Source organism: Boleophthalmus pectinirostris, unplaced genomic scaffold (genome assembly GCF_026225935.1).
Source record: "Boleophthalmus pectinirostris isolate CB_2022bp ecotype Guang Dong unplaced genomic scaffold, ASM2622593v1 HiC_scaffold_6, whole genome shotgun sequence".
In the NCBI taxonomy this organism is placed as follows: Eukaryota; Metazoa; Chordata; class Actinopteri; order Gobiiformes; family Gobiidae; genus Boleophthalmus; species Boleophthalmus pectinirostris.
Genome location: NW_026571447.1, coordinates 21,395,630 through 21,414,247, shown reverse-complemented (window position 1 = coordinate 21,414,247; position 18,618 = coordinate 21,395,630). Strand labels below are relative to the sequence as shown.

Sequence of the window (18,618 nt, the reverse complement as noted above, 5' to 3'; positions counted from 1 at the left end):
CAATTAGCCCAGATACTGACACAGTATACAAATTAGCACAGGCGCATGTACACAGACACACATGCACACTAGGAGACACGCGCTAACAGACTGAGTTTTGTGTAAACAAACTCTCGCACGGTCTGTCTTTGCGCCAGGGGAGGGGGGTGCATATCAGTGTATAATTAGAGCAGAGTTGAAGTACTAAGTTTGTATTCTGGTGTTAAATTGGAAATGCTCAATGCAAATAAATTCAGTTCAGAGTCAATTACCAATCCTAGACTCCCAGTTAAAAGCCCTTAAATCAATTTCAACCCCACTGCATTTCTAAGATTAGCACTTTTCCACAGACACGAAATGGACAGACTGGTAAAACATATAAATTAAAAATCAGTCTGACAAATTAGTCAAGGCAATGTTCACCAATAGTTCATAACTTGTGCTGAAAAAACACACATAACCAAAATAGTCAATGATGATGGAGAGATGACGAGTACAGTGCAGTTTTCTTTGTATGTTTCATTTAAAAGTTTGTTGGTGTTTCTCAGTTGTTGAAAAACTATCCTTATTATTAGTGAAATTTCCTCTACTAAAAATATTGCAAGCAAAAGCCTAACTGACAGACAATAAAGACAGACAAATTTGAATTTCATTGTAGACTCAGATTAGGGCAGATGCTGGAGCTGTGCTTTTCATGAATCTAAATGGAATAGTAGGTCATAGCCCCAGGATTACATTTTCCATTACAGTTTGGAGCAGATGAGTTCAGTTTTTCTCCATTTTTGTAATGCGCTGAGATGGGTCATTTAATTAAATTACTTGAGCTGCTCTTCTGTCACACTCGTACCTGGCTCTGAGTGATGCGGTGGGTGTGTGTTTTGGAGGTTAGCAGAGCTGTGGCCAGAGCGGTGAGGAGGTGCTGCTGGACCCTGGCTCCTGCCCCACCCACAGCCTCCAATATGACTGCAGGGCCACACACGTCAATCACTGCACAGAACACTGCTGGGACCACCCGTGTTAGCCGGCACAGGGCCTGGAGATACACAGATGTACATCAGGAAAGAAAACCTGCACCAGGGCAAGTTAAAATGTCAAAACTGAAATAAAAACAAACCTTAATTAAGTATGTGATAGCATGTTAAATGATATAAGAATTAATATTATACTCATATGATTTGTGTCCAGTATTTAAAAAACTCTCTATAAAATTAAATTGTTCACCATTTGGAAATACCTTGGAAAAGTCTAGATTTCAATCGATTAAAGTTAGTATGTAACTTTTCTGGAGGAGGGGTTTGCCACGTACTGTTCTACACGTTATTTTTTAGCAACTTGTAGGTTGTATTTATTACAGGTATTTTTATTCTTGTGTTCCTTGGTTTCGATTGAGATAATATAGATTGAATGCTCTCTTGTGAAATATGCAAGGTAAAGCAATAAACTGCCCGTGGAGCAGATGGTGAACCTTCCATCATGAAGTTTAAAGAATTTTAAGGGAAAACAATGAACACCTAAGCCAGTGTGTCTTGTTTGTGTCTTTTGTACTTACAGATATTGCAGTGACCCGGACTGCCTCCACAGTGAAGTGGGTGAACAAGTACCACAGAGCAGGGCCTGTGTCTGAGGTCACCAGGCTGTGTGCTGGACCAGAGACCACGGTGGCAATGTTTTCAACTGCTTTGGCTGCCATATGATGAACTACTGAATCATCCTGTGAGAAAAACAAAAACAAAATCTACTTTACATGCAAATGGGCTTTATACACACTGGTAGCCTTCAAGTTTGAACAGTTTTTATATGTTCTATTTTATTCTTTAAGGGGATGTGACAATATTAAATTTTAGGATTTTAGGATTAATGACAATTACTGACATCATGACCAAGCAGTTAAATGTTTACTTCCCCTTTGCACTGTGTAACAGATTGCCCGGTCTCTAGCATGTGACCAATTCTTGACATCAAACTTTCTGAATAATAAAGTAAAGTTACTGTGACATAAACAATCTGATATGAAACACTTTACATTGAAGGTTTTTCTTTTTTTCTTACTGTGATTATTTTAAATTTTTTGTGTAGAACATAAACATGTCATTTTACTCATACAGTTGTTATGCCTTTATGTGTTACACTCCATAGACATGATTATGAAAAGGCCCTGCGGCAAACGGCAGCAATGAACAAAACCCTAATACAATTACAGAGCTGACAATTAGATTAGCTTTAACACATCACATCAATACATACAGGAGAGAAATAATGTGTGCATGGTTTATCAATTAGTGTGTATGTTTGTGCGCGTGGCTGGGTGTATACTGTACGACCCTCACTCCTGAGTTGAGTAGAGAATAGTTTGTGTTCAGACAATAGACGCAGCTAATGAAATCTCTGTGGCTGAGGAAATGAGTTTTTCCAGGAACGCCATTGTGGAGAAAGACAGGAAGTGGAAGAGCCGTGATTGCCTCTGTCAGGTTATTATTGTGTTTCACCATGTTACATCACTTCGACACTGCTCTGCCTAGGAATAACACACAATGGAGTCTATTCAGGAGTTAACTACATTTTGGAAGGTTCATTATAAGACAAAGTTGGTTTATGCAGTGGTTATGCAGGCGCAGGATAACAAAATAAACACACTAGAAAAATGTCACATAGGTGTTGGTTAAGTAGGCATCCCCTCTCTTAACCTTGTTGGTATAATGTCAATACACAACCAAAATGCAGTTCAAAATACACTGACAAGTTGGAATGCACTCTCTGTTAAATGGAATGAATAGTTTTTAGCTGGTCTTGACAAATTGGACTCAACTTGAAACTTTATTTTACCTATTTAAGAAAAAAAAACAATTTTATGGGAAAAAATGGGTAACTGTTTTTCTTGATTTTAGGAGTCTAAAGAATGTCATTACAAAGTCACTATCTGTGCTCAATAAGTAAAGACTAGGTAAAACTTTAAAATAGTTACTTGCTCCCCCTATACTGGTGATAGTATGAAAAGTCTATCCTGCTCAAACCCTTGGGAACACTAATCAGCACTCATATCTTAAATAACCAACCCATTAATCCAATATAGGACATCACATTGTATATTCAGCACTTGGGGACTGCGTAGTACGACGACATAATGAATCCTCTGGCACCCCTCCGGGAACGACTAGAATGGTGTGTTCCTGCTTTCCCCGGGCCATGCGGGCTAGTTCACTAATGAGCCCACGGGGGAGCACCCTCTGTCTGTGTGTTTAATAGACTGTAGCCCTGCCAGGAACTACACAGAGTCGAGAGAGAGGAGGAGAGAGAGGCAGTGATAGATGGGGGTGGGGTATGAGCCTTACATGTGGTGGGAAACAAGTAGCTCATGCAAGAAACTCCGTCATTACGATGCAGAGAGAGAGAGGAAAGCAGGAGACAGAGGAGGAAGTTATTCTCATTATAATTTCTCCCAGTAAGAGAAACAAGTTCATCCCAGAAACACACTCATTATACTATTGTCAGTGTCCTACTTAAACCTCTCCAGAAAGTCAACGGGAAAATGGGAATTGGCTGAAATTTTACTGCGGTTAAAACTGCCACAGAAGGATTCAGGTCACATTCAATTTGTTAGATGATTTTGCAATGAATTATTGAACAAATGTTCAGAAATATAATACCCAGAGTCTTTTGGTCTGTCCTTTTCAGAATTACCACAATAAATCATATCATAGTGTGCAAATATCAGCATATTAGTTTATGCCAGGTGTTCTATAGTAGCTTTCCACCACCAAGTATGAATAATCCACAAAATTGTCCAGCAACTTTGAGTGTCTGTAAAAGCATTATATAAGACTAATGCATAATAATTATTATTACAGTCAAAGGTTCTATCCTAACAATTCCCTCCTTTGGCTTGCGATCTTATGATGTGAGATGCTGACCCGGGCTGTAATATAGATAGACATAGTGGAAAGATATACAGAGAAAAATGTAGGTCTTTTTAAAGGTCTAAACTGACAATTATATTCACAAGCATATAATCTGGCACCTGATTTTCTCTAAGGTTTGTTTACTCATATTCACATATTGCCTTTGCAATAACTTTGCAATACTGAATATCATACATCCCAAGGAGCTTAGACAAACAAGTTTGATAGGCTTGCCTAAAATAGAAAATGTATCATAAAAACTAGACTAAGATTTTCAACAGGCTTGAGGAGTACTTTGTGTATTACAATACCAGGAGCACAACTAGGTAAAATGAATAAACGGCTTTCTACAATTCAGAGATTAGTTGAGGCTCATCCCCTTTAACCCCTGGGCTAAGAGCTGGAAAAACCTGTCCCAAGATGAAAAGAGTCAAAAGACTTTACAGATATTCACCTGTATGAAAAAGGGGATGTGGACTCGTCTGATGTGGTATAGCGTGTAATTACAGCTCACAGAAGTTAAAACACCTGGATGTGAATGAGCAGCCACAGCGACGCCATCTATCACTCTCACTGCACTTCTAACACTGCCATTAGCTGCAAACAGAGGCCGGAAGCAGACAGGGATGCTTTAAGGATAAACAGGGGAGAGGTGGAATGAAAGGTGAAACCAAAAGCATCTTAAAGAGTTAGAAATAAGGGGGCAAAACATCTACAGTATACCACAGAAATAGAGTCTCAGTTGTGCTTTTTTCCTCATTGCATTACAATTATTATAATCTACTTTGCAGTGTATGTCCTGCAATTTAAAATGTAAAAATGGCCAATTCTGCTCCAGTCTAACATCAAAATTATCAAAAATGATTATGTTGTATTTTTAACTTAAAATCAACAGGTGACAGGAGAGGGATAGTGCTGTAACAATATTGCACTTTTTCTTCAACTTCATGTTGACTTGGGTGCAAATTGAAACTGCACTGATGTGAAATGGTCATCCTGTGTTAAATTGTTAGGCTTGGACCCATGATGGCCTTATGGAGTCTCTGGGAGTTCTCCCTCCTTCGGGGAAGTCACTGATAAATCATGAATAGAATGTTTTGTGCATGTTTCTGCCTGTGCATGTGGCTGAGCGAGGAGGGGATTTCACCTTGTGGCCGCTGGCTCCTCTCACTGTATTACAGTTCAGCTTTACCCCCAGCTGCACATGCACACACACAGTTTTCATCATAGGCAGCAGTAGCATCATCGTGTTCAGCCTCATAAATAATTTCCTGCAGCTCAAGTCTGGCCTGGAAACCTGCCTTTCACTCCATGCCATCCGCTCGGCCTCTTCCCCAGCAGCACTGGGTCTGTGTCTGTCTCTGCCATCCCCTGTGCTGCCACACACCTGCTCCTCTCTGCTCCTCTGTCACTCACACCATTCCCCAATAACCATCACTGCACAAACACAACCTCCATCATGTCTTTGGCTCTGTGCCCTCTCAGCTGACCCCATCCTGTTGTACAACAATGTCTATGCTTCTCTCTGGTGGTTAACTTGTAAATCAGGAAAACTCTCAACAGCAGCAGAGGGGGCTGGGGTGAACCTGCAGGTCAAAAAAACGCATCAAACCCACACTGCCTGGAGCGCAATAGACAGCCTCTATCTCAATACTGTCATTCAGTAAACAATGTGTGGCACTTGATTTACATTTAGCACAATGCTAGACAAATCATCTCCTTATGTCAAGACATCCAAACACAGCATAAAAAATGCATCAGTGAATATGTAGCCACCAGAGGGAAATCGATAGCAATGCAACTGGACATTAATGAATGCACCAAATACACAGTATTATTTATGCTCACAACCACTTAGCAAACATGGAATCTATAAACACGCCACTTGATGTTCAGAAATTAATTTTCAGGATGTTTCAGAATTTGGATAGTTGCACAGATTAATTGAAACTTTGAGCTGATACTGAGATAAAGCAATCAGAAATAGCAATAAAACTACCTTGTAATTATAACTCTAATTAAGCATACTTTTGACTCACATTTTGAGACAAAGTTGTCAATTTTAGACAACTCTAGGTAATGTCCTATGAATGGGACACACATGCATCCTGAGAGGGGGTACAGGGAGCAGTGGGAGAGGAGGCAGAGGAGGGAGAGAAGTTGGGTTGAAGATGAGTGTCTGGTCCCTAAGGCTGTATTGTGTATTGTGCGTGTGTGTGTGTCAGAGTGTGTGTCTTTCCGTCAGTGCACTCTCACAGCTCAATAATGATAAATAAGTCAACCTCCCCTCTCCTCTCCCCAACCCCTCTCCTGTCATGCACCCCGCTCGCCCCCCACCGCACTCCCAGTGGTAATGAAGCAACAGTAGGTACTAGCTGACAACTGTGCAGACCAGTTTCATCTATATTCATTCGGCTATAGTGGGCCCCCTCTCTGGGACCCCGTCTACCTCCCAGACACACAAAACATCCATCCAGTGCTTTTCTGTCTGTTTACTGTCCATCTCACGGTCCACAAAATCTGTCTGCAATAGTTATAGGATTATTGCATTATTTATCTATTAGCCACTGAGAAACTTGGGGGCTACATGGGTCAGGAGCATTGTCATTCGAGTATCTACCTTATCATTTTCTAATTACAATAGGAGATTATCATAATTATACAGGTAAACCAAAGGGCTAGTAGGACATATTATTAGCAATCTTCATATGTTGGCCAATTGAGAAAGCAGACATTGGTTACAAATCAGTGTGTGTGTGTGTGCCAACTACAACCCCTCACCATATTATATAATAAAAAATAATTAGATAGAGAAACAGTTTTAAACAAAAATGAGGCATTGGAGAGAGCTGCCATGGTGCTGGAGCTGTACCTACAGTAAGTGCGCGTCTGGAGGGTCCTAATTGCTGGGGTCAGGCTGCGGAGCACTAAAGGGCTATGTTTGATGCAGGTAAGAGAGAGAGTATGTGTGTGAGACTGCTCTGCATGCCCTTGACTTGCAGCTGGCAAACAACGCTTTAGGCCCCCACAGCTGCCTCATCATTACCGTTCACAGGGATCCCCCACCACACACACACACACACACACACACACACACACACACATAGTGAGAGAGACTTAGTCACTGCTACACAAAAACAGACATACACAGAGACACTCACCCCTTCCCGCAGGCTCCTCATTAAGCCGGTGTAGGCGGCAGCGGGAACGAACCACAGTCCCTCTGGGGAGCCTCTCTTCTCCTGCTGATAGAGAGGCATGGAAAGGCAGGGAGAGGGGTGAGAGAGGGAGGAGGACACAGGGGGGCAGGGGGGCAGGGGCAGTGGAGGTACAGAGCAGGAGGCAACAGCAGCCAGATAGCATGGACCAGATCCAAGCACAGATAAGGAAACGAAATGGCCCGGGAAGGGATTGGGAGCAGTGAACAAGAGGAGTTATGAGTTTTAATTACTTGATTACCATCCCAGTTATACAAGACGGTATAATAAGATGCCTTATCTTTATGTGAAAAGAGAGGAACTGGTAATTATAGTTCTACAAGGATAAAAGTCATACACTGTAATTGTGTGCCATAGAACACTAACAGTAATGGGCATACTTGACCACTTACATTTTCTAATTTGAATGGTCAGATTCTCAGAAAACTTGAACAGAAATCTCAAAACATTCATGTGGCAACATACACCATTTTATAACACACAACTAAACACATAACTAAACCAGGTACAAAAAATAAACACAAAAGTCTATGAACACATTTACAACTAAACCAATAGACTCAGATTGCAAACAACTGTTATGAGGCATGCTCTGCTCCATTGCTGTAGTGCTAAGCTTTAGGCTATACCTAACCTTGAGGACGGAGACAGCACTGGAGGCTATAGTTAATCGTTGTCATTGACTGCTGCTGCACAAGAGGCAAAGCAGGTGATTTTACCTGGGGACAATTAAAGGACCCATCCACAGTACTTAGATACACCTGCATCCTGTCACTTTGTCTGTCTTCATGAGAAATACCTGGACTCTTCTTGTTACCATTGCTCAAGTTAAAAAATATTTTTTAAAAGATTGCACATTTTCTTTCTGTAATTATATCCATAATACAAGCATAGTTTATAAACAGTATGTTCATCATATTATTTGTAGTTGATTTGTGCACAATGTAGGCTTCAGTCACATTTAATTTGTATTTTTACTCAGTAATATTTATTTCAGGGAATAAAATGCTCCATGGTGTCAAGAGAATCTGAGCTATCTGCTACAGATTGATTTTTGAAGGTTATCTATCAGCCTTGTAAATAAAGACACAATAAATTAGATGCACATTAGATGGAGGTGAAGCACCTTTTCTGATGAAGCCCTGGTCTTTATCAGACTTCAGTCTTCTGTGGTTTTTCACGGTTAATTAGGCTTTCTAACATCTCTTCAGTCAATTAAATAATTCAGCAGTAAAATCATATCATTTTAAAAGCTAAGGGTGGGGGGGTCTTCAAAAAATACCATAAATTTTAAAATTGTGGATAAAGGGATTTTACCCTTATTTGCATGTCTGATCCAAACCTATACAGACACTGATTATGCCACCTATAATGAGCATGTTGACATTGAGATGGTACCTGTGAAGCGATGAGGTAGAGGAACTCCCCGAGTGGTGGCAGCAGGAAGTGCTTGACTTTGCTGTTTCTCAAGTTCTCCCTGAGCAGGTCTGTCAGTGTTGTTACCACCTGCCATGACAGAGGGACCATCTCAGTAAACAAGCTTAGAGACTCATGCAAATTAAAACCACTGTAATGAAAAACCTTGGTCAGACGATATGCGAATTTGACAACTTTGTCTAAACTCATTCCAGAAAAACCACACTGTTTTTGAAATAAACTAGCAGGAGTGGAGGCAGGTGAGACAGCGGTTCGAGTGGAAGCACACAAACACCTTCCCTGGCACCTGCATTCAGAGCAATAAGTATATGCATAAACAACTTGGTTCACTAAATCATGCAATCTGATGCAGTTGTAATGCGCGCTCCACACATAGTCTTAAGTGTATGCAGACAGCCTTCCTGCCTAGCTGCTTCCTGGCATTAGCATTACTGCCAGCTTCCACCCTCTGTGATCCAATGCGAGATTCCACACTGCTCTCTCTCTCTCTCTCTCTCTAACTTGTTTTTGCATATATCTTATTTCTGCTGATATTGTTTCAAACTATGCCTTAGATATTCACTTAAATGAAGTAAACAATGTACATCAGTTTTAATCATTGTCCTCACACATGTACTGACTGTTATAATCCTGTTTTTATAACCTGGAATGCCCATCTGTGTATTGCAATCCAATAGTGCAACTTCTGACAAAAGCTATGCCACTGCACAACAAACTTATAATTGTTTCTCCTTAACAAAAACAATTTATTTCTGCCATGATGTTAAAAACCCACATCGACACATACTGCTGCGCTGCTCGCCCACTCTGCTGTCACTCTTCCTCTCTCTATCACCCAGAGCTAAATGCACTAATAACATGAATGGCTGAGTGGTTTGTTGAGATTCTGGGATGTGTTTGAAAACCAGTCACGCAGCTGCTATCAGGAAGAAAGTGCTGAAAGGCACCGCTGTGCAATGAGCCGCAGTGAAAACCCCAGCATCATACACAAAATGACTTCCCTCTAAACACATCATCATTATTTTAACATTAGATCAATTCAAACCAAGCAAATTGAAAATTAAACAACATAGTCGTGAGCAGAGGATTCTCAAAAGCTTATGAGATACTGAGTTGAAACTTTTGCCTAAGGTTTGGCTGAGTGTTGCAGTATTACATACAGTATAAACATGAAGGCTAATTGGTAGTAAATAGTTAAATTAGTTCATTGACTTGCCTTTCAGTTGGGAGCTAATGGGTACGACTGAATCTCATGCTTGGGCTAGAAGTATCATCACAAATTGCCAAAAGACCAACTAAAAGGTCACCTCTGTGTCAGCTTCAAATATTATACAGTAGCAGGTTTCTTTTCGCAGGGCATCTAGTGCTAAAAACAGTTCTCAAAAGATGTATGTGTTCTGGTTCTGTTTACCCTGTTCCATTGTTTAACAGGTTTAAACTTTTTAGGTACAACTGATAAACACTCTTGTGTTTGTTATATGTTCACTGATAAGTTAAGTTAACATAGCCTCTGTATAAGGAGAACAAAGGGACTGAAAAAGGAAAAGACTGTTAGTAAAAGTTAAGCACAGCAGAGCTAGGTGTATGTGTGTGCGTGTGTGTGTGTGGGTGCGTGTGTGTGTGTCCCAGAGTGAACGGGTGAAGCATATAGCAGTTACCATGGTGACTAAGCCCAGCCCTGACACTCCAATCAGTGGGACTGCAGCAGGAGCACCCCTGCTGAGAGGCGCACACACGGCTGCGCCAAATGGCTTTGTGAGGACATCATCTCTGCTGTTTATTCTACAAGCCCAAACTCACTGCTATAATGTGAGACTATAACTTTAGGATTTCACCCATAAGGACCCAGGATAGCCAAAATCCCCTTAATCTGACCATATAAGTATCTACTACATACAAACAGTGTAAAACGTGATATTGAGTAGGGATAGGCTCGATACAAGATCCTGATTTCACTACTCCAGTGATTTACAAACTATAAAATGTATTTTATACACACAGTTAGAGCAATTTCTTTATGTTCCCTTACTAGTTAGGATAAAGTTCAAAACAATTATAAAACTATTTAAGAAATGTCCAATTTTGTCCTGTTTTTTAATAAAATTTTGACTGTAGTTTTAGTATATGATTAGTATTTTCATTACTTTTGGCAACCCTAGTATCAACACAAACAGACCACAAGCACATATTTTCACAGGAGTATACCATTAGTGAAAGAACACAAATTACTTGCACTTAATAAATAAACAGGACTCCTGCTGAGAGCACAAACAAAATAACCTACACACATTCTACATCTAGGGGGTTTATAAACATACTAACATATCAACTTTTTGTCATATGCTAAAACACAAGGGAGAACACAGAAATTTGGGGTTTTCCTTAATATCCCAGTGGTTCAATTGAATTTTAGATGTTTTGAGTTTCCATCAAGCCATCAAACACAAAAATTCTAATAATAACTAAGAAGAAATAGGATAAAGGAAATCCTAAAAGAAGTCAAATGAAAAAAAAGAAAAAAAAAAGATGACACTGCAAAGTATCCTATTTGAATTGTTGTGTAACTGTGACTGTAATCTACAGTAATGTGTTTTAAATTATTGATAAAGCAGCAGTTTAAAAACACTTTTACATTAAGTACTTACATATGCATATAGTTAAAAATTAGGTTTAAAAAAACAACACAATTTTATAAACTATATTTACAAAAGCTATGAGATGCACTGTCACTGTGTCTATGTGATAGTCCGCCTAGTTTAATTACTGAACTACTAATCCTACCTCAGGTTTTTAATGCCCCCTGCTGGTCACCATTTGTAAAGTCTGTATAGAGTAATTACATTTGGTAAAAAAAAATAAAAAAAAATATGATATTGTAAAAAAAAAACAAAAACAAAGCAAAAACAAACAAAAAAAACAACAACTTAGAAGCAAAAGAGGTCAAATGCATGTAAAGAGACAAAGTCTCTAGTCACTAGTCTTATCTCTATTCCTCAGTGTCATGGGTATTTATCACATTGTGAGGACTAGACAGTGTCACCTGCATGGTCACCACAATCCCAAGCCTTTATTAAACATGGTTTAAAATTAAGATATGGGGTAAAGTGGGTTTAAGTTTAGGGTTTGGGTTGGCAAGTGATAAATATGCTTAAGGTTAGGATCAGGCTCCATTAATGTTCCTGGAAAATACCCAACATGGAGATTTCACGGAAAGTAAAGTTAATTGATTGGTGGAAGTGCAACACTGAATCTTAAAAAAATGTATGGCAGACGGATGAAAATAACCTTATGTGGTGTCTGCTGCCATCATATGGTTAACAACATTATTGCATGATAATTGTATTATTTGTACAAAATAATGGATTTCATTTTTGCATTATTAATATAAATAATAAAGAATTCATTGCACATTTTCATAATAGAAATCCTATATCAAAATCTATCTGAATTGGTATATGATAAAGTTACAAACCTCAGAGACAGGACTATCCTCTCCAAGTTCAGTGCAGTGCAGTGCCAGAAGTCCCAAGACTCTGAGAACTTTGCTTCTCCTGGAGGAAAAAAAAAAACATTAAGCATTGAGAATTTTTATGCTTTCAAAACACATTAACACCAGTTTGGGCAAATTACACAGATACTATAAGTATAAATGCACTCACACATCCCAGTTAGGAGCAAGTCGTATCTGCTGTGTCAATACAGGAAGCTACATGTAGAAACACATGTGATCTTGTTGAAATTACATATAATTACACATATTTCTTTGTACAATTTTCATTACTACTAGTGACTATAGTAATCTAACTAAAATTGTAACATGTGAGTACTATTTACCAAAGTAGAATTCAAAAGTTTGTTGGCAATGTCTTGATGTCCAACCACACAGCAGAGGTAACAGAGCAGATTTAGTTTGGAGCGGGCTGTGGTTGAAGAGGCTGCACTGGGAGTAGCAGGATTGGAGATGACAGAAGTAGAATGCTGTTCTTCAAAGAATGAACATATTTGCTCAAGGAAAATGTTCCAACCATCTTCATTTAAAGACAACAGCTTTTCCACTGAGAAAAAAAATCAAAAAGTGATACCTATCTACTCACAGATAAAGATAACATAACTGAAGTATAAATGCTGTACCTGAATACGCTGGAACACAAAGGGTTTTGGCATCAAACCGCACAGGGATAGTCTTTAAAATCTAGAGATCAATCCATAGATTTAGAGTTAAGCATATTAGGACTTATAAACATCATGTTAATCATAACATTCTGGGTTATAAGTTTTCTACAAAAAAAAAATGTTCACCGTACCTTGGGATAGGGTATTGTGATTTTTTTTCTGACAAGCATTGTGATTGTGATTAGATTTACCATTTATGTTTTAATAATAGACTTGTGTTAAAAGTTCATAGTTTAACAGAAGAAGTGCCAAAATGACTAAAATATGAACTGACAAACTAAAATAGGATCACATTTAAGAACATGTTAGCACAGATGTAACTACAGGGTTAGCAGTTATTATGAAGAGTAAAACAGAATATTATGTTTGTAAATTATGGTACTTAAAAATTGCAGCCTTTGCAATTTACTAGTTTCATTAATTCAAATTGCATCATTTTTAATTAATCTTGCAGCCCTACCTTGGGGTTGTCCATGATCGGTGTAACAGTAAGATCTGAGTCAGTGAAAAGAAGAGCTTTTACAGTCGATGTGATATCAGTGCCAGCTGTGGGCTAAGGGAAGATTTGGGGATGTAAATCATTAAAAACATGACAGTATGTATTTGGCACAAATTTGACTCATACCATGAAACATTTGATAAACGAGAAGTATAATGTAAAGTATAAAGTGAACAAAAGGCAACTATGACTACCTGAAACCCAGACGTTGTGTTGCATTCAGAGAGACTAAGATTTTTTCTGGAGTTGATACAAGGACTACAAGAAAATGCGTGCTGTGTTATTTTACATGTTAATAAAAGCTTTCTTTCTCAACAGTAGAAAATGAAATACCTGAGCAGAAATATAGCTTCAGTATTATCCTCATCCCCACCTTGTTTTGGCCTGAAATCTGATAGACTATCTGATTCAGTGGGAAAAAAAACATAGTCTAGTACAATTACGTAAACAAATGCATCCTTAAATTGTCATATGCAGGCATGAGTAGTTACCCAGTGTCATTGATTTATTTGAGTGTTGACTTTCTGCCAACTTGTCAACTTTTCTTTCACCATCTGCACTTTTACTTGCTCTCTGAGTATTAATTGGCAGGCTATTACTATGATCATTGCGTTGGTCCACTTTTCTTGTGGAATTAGGGTCTATACGTTTCTTAGAATCCCTGCATCCTGGCACAGCTGTTGCTGTGTGGATGGGATATCTGATTGTGTGTTCTTCAGGGCAGGCTGACACAGTAGGCCCTCTGTGAAAATAATATGGAAACAAACTTTTTTTACAAATCACCTTGACAAAACATGATATAGTATGGTAAGTAGTAATGATAAAAACAGACATACCGTGCACAATCTTCTTTGAAATCTGAATTTTTTTCTTCAACTTTATCATTCGCTGTGTCTTCCTCAACCTCTTCTTCATCATAACATCCATCTTCCTTTTGAGCTTTAATCCAGAAAGAATGCTGCAACAACTCAGACCAGTTCATCCTAAAAAGTAGACAGTGCAAATAATATTAACATAATATAGATTCATAAAGCAAACTGGTTACAATACATGTTATGAGGGTAACTTACCGTTTATATGGATCTTTAACAAGCAGGCTCTTAAGAAGATTTAAGAAGTTCTCACTTGGAGTAGCGGAAGTAACTAACAACACAAAATAAATTTACAACAAAAAACAGTAAATAAAATGTATGTGTCACATTTATCAGCAATACCTGGTTGTATGAGTGGTGCTGGTTCTCTGTGTAAAATCATATCTGTTAGTACATTACAATCATCACAATAAAACGGAGGTTTACCTGAAATACACAGACAATCATGTGTGAAAATGTGCAATTTAAACTACAAGTATGTATGAAGTTGGCTGATTACCTGTGTACATGTAGTGGAGTATACAGCCCAGAGCCCAAAGGTCAGTACTGGTGTTGGTTTCTGATCCTAGCAACACCTCTGGGGCTTTATAAAGTAAAGAACCTATAAAAATGTTTGTGAGGTATTAATAGCTTTGTTTTACAATAACAATTAGAGACATTACACACAATATATTAATACAAATTTAGCTGACCTTTTAAGTTAGTTCTCATTCTGTCCAGCTGCTCCAGGACATCTCCCTGTTCTGATATTTCAGGGCTAGAGAGCAAAGCCATAAAATCTTCCATGGTCTCTCCCTCCGCCTTAGAGTGGCAAAAATTACTAAATTTTAAAATTCCACTATTATCCAGCAGAATCTGAGAAACACAAGGAAAGTCAACAACAAAAAAGTAGATACCAATAAAAGACAATCAAAATATTTTTGAAAAACCTTAGCTGGTGTCAGGTCAGACACCACCACACCCATTTCATGGATATAACGCAGTCCTTGAACGAGACCCCACCCAAAACTTCTGACTACATCTTCTGATAGATATCCATCTTGAGTAACAATAGACTCCAACGAGCCACCTAGAGCATTGACGATGGTTTATACATGTATGTGTGTGTGTGTGTTTGTGTGTTAAATATAAAGAATAGTCTCTAACCTGTACAAAGCTCTACCACCAACCATAGGTGATTGCTGGTTTCATACCACTCATAAAATGATACAATATTGGGATGCTCAAAGTCATGACAAAGGCGGACCTAATGTAGAAAAGATAAAAAGGGGCATAACTTCATAACCAAAAATATTTTGAAGATAAAAATATGTTGAAAGGGTAACGTTACATGATTGATGATCTCTGGTCTTTTGATTTTGTCAGAACACACAATAGCCACATAGTTGAGGCTGCCCTTCAGTCTTCCTTTTTGGACAACAGACCGGCTGCCTGATCCCAGCTTCTCGTACAGAATGAAGTTCTCCATCTAATGTTAAAGAAAGTGTTTTTAGGATTAGGAGTGTTATTAAATTGTAGCGTTAATACAAAGTAAAGCTGCTTAGTAAACAGTTAATTACATACACCTCATCGACACAGAACTGTAGCATTGTTTTACCAAAACTATGAAAACCTAAAACACATAGGCAAACATTTACAATATACGTTTTAATAATTTACCTCTACCAACTTCTCTACTTTTACCAACTTCACGTTTTACATCCCGCTGTTTGTTACCGGAAGCGCAATGAGTGTATGATTCCTACAATAATAGGGGTAATACAAATTAAGATATTATTAAGACTAGACACAGATATGTGTAATTGTACTTTAAATCGTTTGGATAATTGTGTACTTTAAACAGTATGGCTACTCAAAGGTAAAAGCTTTGCATATGCAGAAAAACATGTGTGTAAAAATCTTACCTACTTAACCACCCCTTTCTTAAATGGTCTAGTCCGTGGTTGCTAGGCTACAAAAGCGCAACAAAAAGGGCACGAGTTCAGCGCGTTCAACGTCCATGGAAGTTTGTTGTCTTTCTCTTCATTTATGTCAGTTTTTACACACAACTGCACACAATACTATCGTACTAATGAATGTATACAGCGTCGCGTCGAAGTTACTTTGAGAGATTTTTTTTTTTTTTTTTTTTTCTTTTTAAAGTATTGACAGTACTTCCGGTAACGTTCCAAAAAATAATAAAACAAATACTCCAACACTAGGGTCATATCAAATTAATTAGTTATTCTTTGCCTAATATATAATGCTATCGATTTATATGATTCAGGAATCCTGTCTTACACAGAAGAGGAAAGACTACTTAAAATGACTTTATTTTGAAAATAAATTCCCGGATCAGAGTTTGTTGTGTAACTTGCCTAAGCATGGCTTTGTTTGAGTGAAGCGCTTCACATGAAACACAAGTGCTCCACAAGTTCCGCACGAACAGTTGCAACATTATTAAACTTTACCAATCTGGTTGTCTGTGTTCACAGTTATAGAGTTTTTAGAGTTTACCTTCGGCGGCTGCCCTGACCCTGCACACAGGTGAAATTTGAGTTGGAGTATTTTTCATCGACCCCCCTAAGGAGAAAGCGGAATTAATCTGATCGCTCCGCTTCAGGCAATTGCACCATCTTCTTCAGGGTGAGTCTTTGTCACATGTATGCCTTGTATTTTGCTTTTAATAACCTGTTGTTATTATATTTCAGAGTGATCAAGCACACTCAAAAGTTGTGAATTGTTATTTATCATTTAATCAGTATATTTAACAGTATAAAAGTACATGAAATGTTTGACATTTTATTAAAAGTTAATATTCCTATAACCTAATTAAAGCATTGATCTAATATTTAGGTTTGTACTAGTATTGGTAGTATTAGTATAGTCAAGTTTTTCATGTTTGTTTTAGTTATTATTGTAGTGTCTAACTTTTTATTCAGATTTTGTCCTGCTTGCAGTGTAACATGAAGTCAGTATTGTTTTGCTTTTCCAATTTCTTGTCTCGACACTGTTTCACTGCCTGGGTTTCTTCCCTCTTTACACAGCCACTCTTGAGAAATGTCCACAGAACCAAATTTGGATAGTTTCAGTAATAGATTGAGTAACCAGTGGGAGATTGCGCTTATCTTGCTTGTTTCTCGCCTGCATAAAACACAGTAAAATGATGTTGAACAAAATTCCAAGCTGCAAGGATCTAGAGCATAGGTGTCATAAAAGCAGTCCACTAACTTCGAAAGCTTTTAACTATTTGTGATACTTAAAAATAATTGCATGCACGTATGTTGTATTATTCCCCGCTGGCACATACATCTTTATGGTAAACAATGGCCTTGGATGTTTCAACAAAAAAAGTGTCAAAGGTTGTTTTTATGGTTTCCAGCTGCTCAGTGGGTCTACATTTGCTGTAAAAAGATTATACATTTAGACTGCTGTGCATTTGCTTATTGATGGCCATAATACAGTTCAAGAGCTAAAGTAACAGAAGTCATGACAGGTATGTAAAATAATTGTAAGGAATTGTAAAATAATTGTAAGGAATTCTTTCACTCATTTGTAGGCAATGGGTTGATGTTTAAAAAGTTTAGTAACCTTAGCCTGTTCCCTTTTGAATAAACATCTGGAGGAAGATTGAATTTTAACTAAAACAGGAGATCGGTTATTGATCATTTAGCAACCACAGATAGTGGACACACATAACATACAAATGTACGACTTAAATGCATTCTGATATCATTTTTGATCAAGTTATATCGTTACTGTATTTTCACTAGGATTATGGATGTATTTGTGTCATTCTCCTAAGAATCCTTCTATTTTGCATTTACTAAGCTATTGTTATTATATTTCAAACTGATCAAGCACACTCAAAAGTTATGAATTGTTATTTATTATTTAATCAGTATATTTAACATAAAAATACATGGATTGTTTTACATTTTATTAAAAGTTAACATTCAATAACCTAATTAAATCATTGATCTAATATGTAGGTTTGTAGTAGTATTCTCATAACTGAGTCATTGTGTTACAGCATATTATTCAGTACTTGTCCAAGTACTGTTGTATGTTTTTGCTATTCTACTGTTTTATTTTGGGTTTTTTTTTTTTTTTTTACTACAAACGCACATGGTTAAATTCATATACAGCAGAATTCCCTAAAGCAAGGACAAAGCATTGAGCTTTTAAAACCAGGACAATCATGTATTGTTAATCCATGTATTGACTGTTTGAGTAGTCTGCAGCAGATGGACTAAAGGCTTTTAGGACACTTGGGCCCAATGGCTGAAAACATCTGCCAGTTGTGTGTCTGCATAATGGGTTTATGTGGTGCACAAAATAAATTCCCTAACAACTGCAATAATATATTGAGATTGCATTAACTTGTTAGGGCATATTATATTCCATTAGGGTACTATGAACTTGCATCACAAATGCCTGTCATCTTCTCCATAAGCCAATAGGCTCAGATGCTAACCCTAATTGTGGAAAAGAGGTTTGGGTGGAGCTGTTGTGTTTGCTAATAAGCTGACTAAACATATTGTTTTAGTGCAGCCTTTCCAGCC

General features: G+C 37.9%; 1 protein-coding gene across 6 annotated transcripts in view; it reads right to left on the bottom strand.

The window, feature by feature from the left end:
• Positions 1 to 16,104, bottom strand: part of ulk4 (unc-51 like kinase 4) — a 49,527-nt gene extending 33,423 nt beyond the window's left edge. For 3 of the 6 annotated variants that reach the window (XR_008633460.1, XM_055163973.1, XM_055163976.1), the window contains exons 1-21: positions 15,979 to 16,104; positions 15,405 to 15,542; positions 15,221 to 15,320; positions 15,004 to 15,143; positions 14,767 to 14,929; positions 14,574 to 14,675; positions 14,417 to 14,500; positions 14,273 to 14,345; positions 14,039 to 14,185; positions 13,694 to 13,944; positions 13,536 to 13,605; positions 13,397 to 13,460; positions 13,164 to 13,256; positions 12,662 to 12,722; positions 12,365 to 12,585; positions 12,190 to 12,236; positions 12,003 to 12,081; positions 8,492 to 8,599; positions 7,037 to 7,120; positions 1,529 to 1,690; positions 827 to 1,012 (exon numbers count right to left, since the gene is read on the bottom strand). Coding sequence is in view for 5 of the 6 variants with exons in the window: in XM_055163973.1 (XP_055019948.1) it covers positions 827 to 1,012; positions 1,529 to 1,690; positions 7,037 to 7,120; positions 8,492 to 8,599; positions 12,003 to 12,081; positions 12,190 to 12,236; positions 12,365 to 12,585; positions 12,662 to 12,722; positions 13,164 to 13,256; positions 13,397 to 13,460; positions 13,536 to 13,605; positions 13,694 to 13,944; positions 14,039 to 14,185; positions 14,273 to 14,345; positions 14,417 to 14,500; positions 14,574 to 14,675; positions 14,767 to 14,929; positions 15,004 to 15,143; positions 15,221 to 15,320; positions 15,405 to 15,542 (2,373 nt within the window). In the remaining variant the exon portion in view is untranslated. Of the gene's footprint in view, positions 1 to 826; positions 1,013 to 1,528; positions 1,691 to 7,036; positions 7,121 to 8,491; positions 8,600 to 12,002; positions 12,082 to 12,189; positions 12,237 to 12,364; positions 12,586 to 12,661; positions 12,723 to 13,163; positions 13,257 to 13,396; positions 13,461 to 13,535; positions 13,606 to 13,693; positions 13,945 to 14,038; positions 14,186 to 14,272; positions 14,346 to 14,416; positions 14,501 to 14,573; positions 14,676 to 14,766; positions 14,930 to 15,003; positions 15,144 to 15,220; positions 15,321 to 15,404; positions 15,543 to 15,733; positions 15,810 to 15,978 lie in introns of those variants that run through there. The other 3 variants (XM_055163974.1, XM_020937431.2, XM_055163975.1) reach the window with 3 other exon arrangements.
• Between the last annotated feature and the right edge of the window lie 2,514 nt (positions 16,105 to 18,618).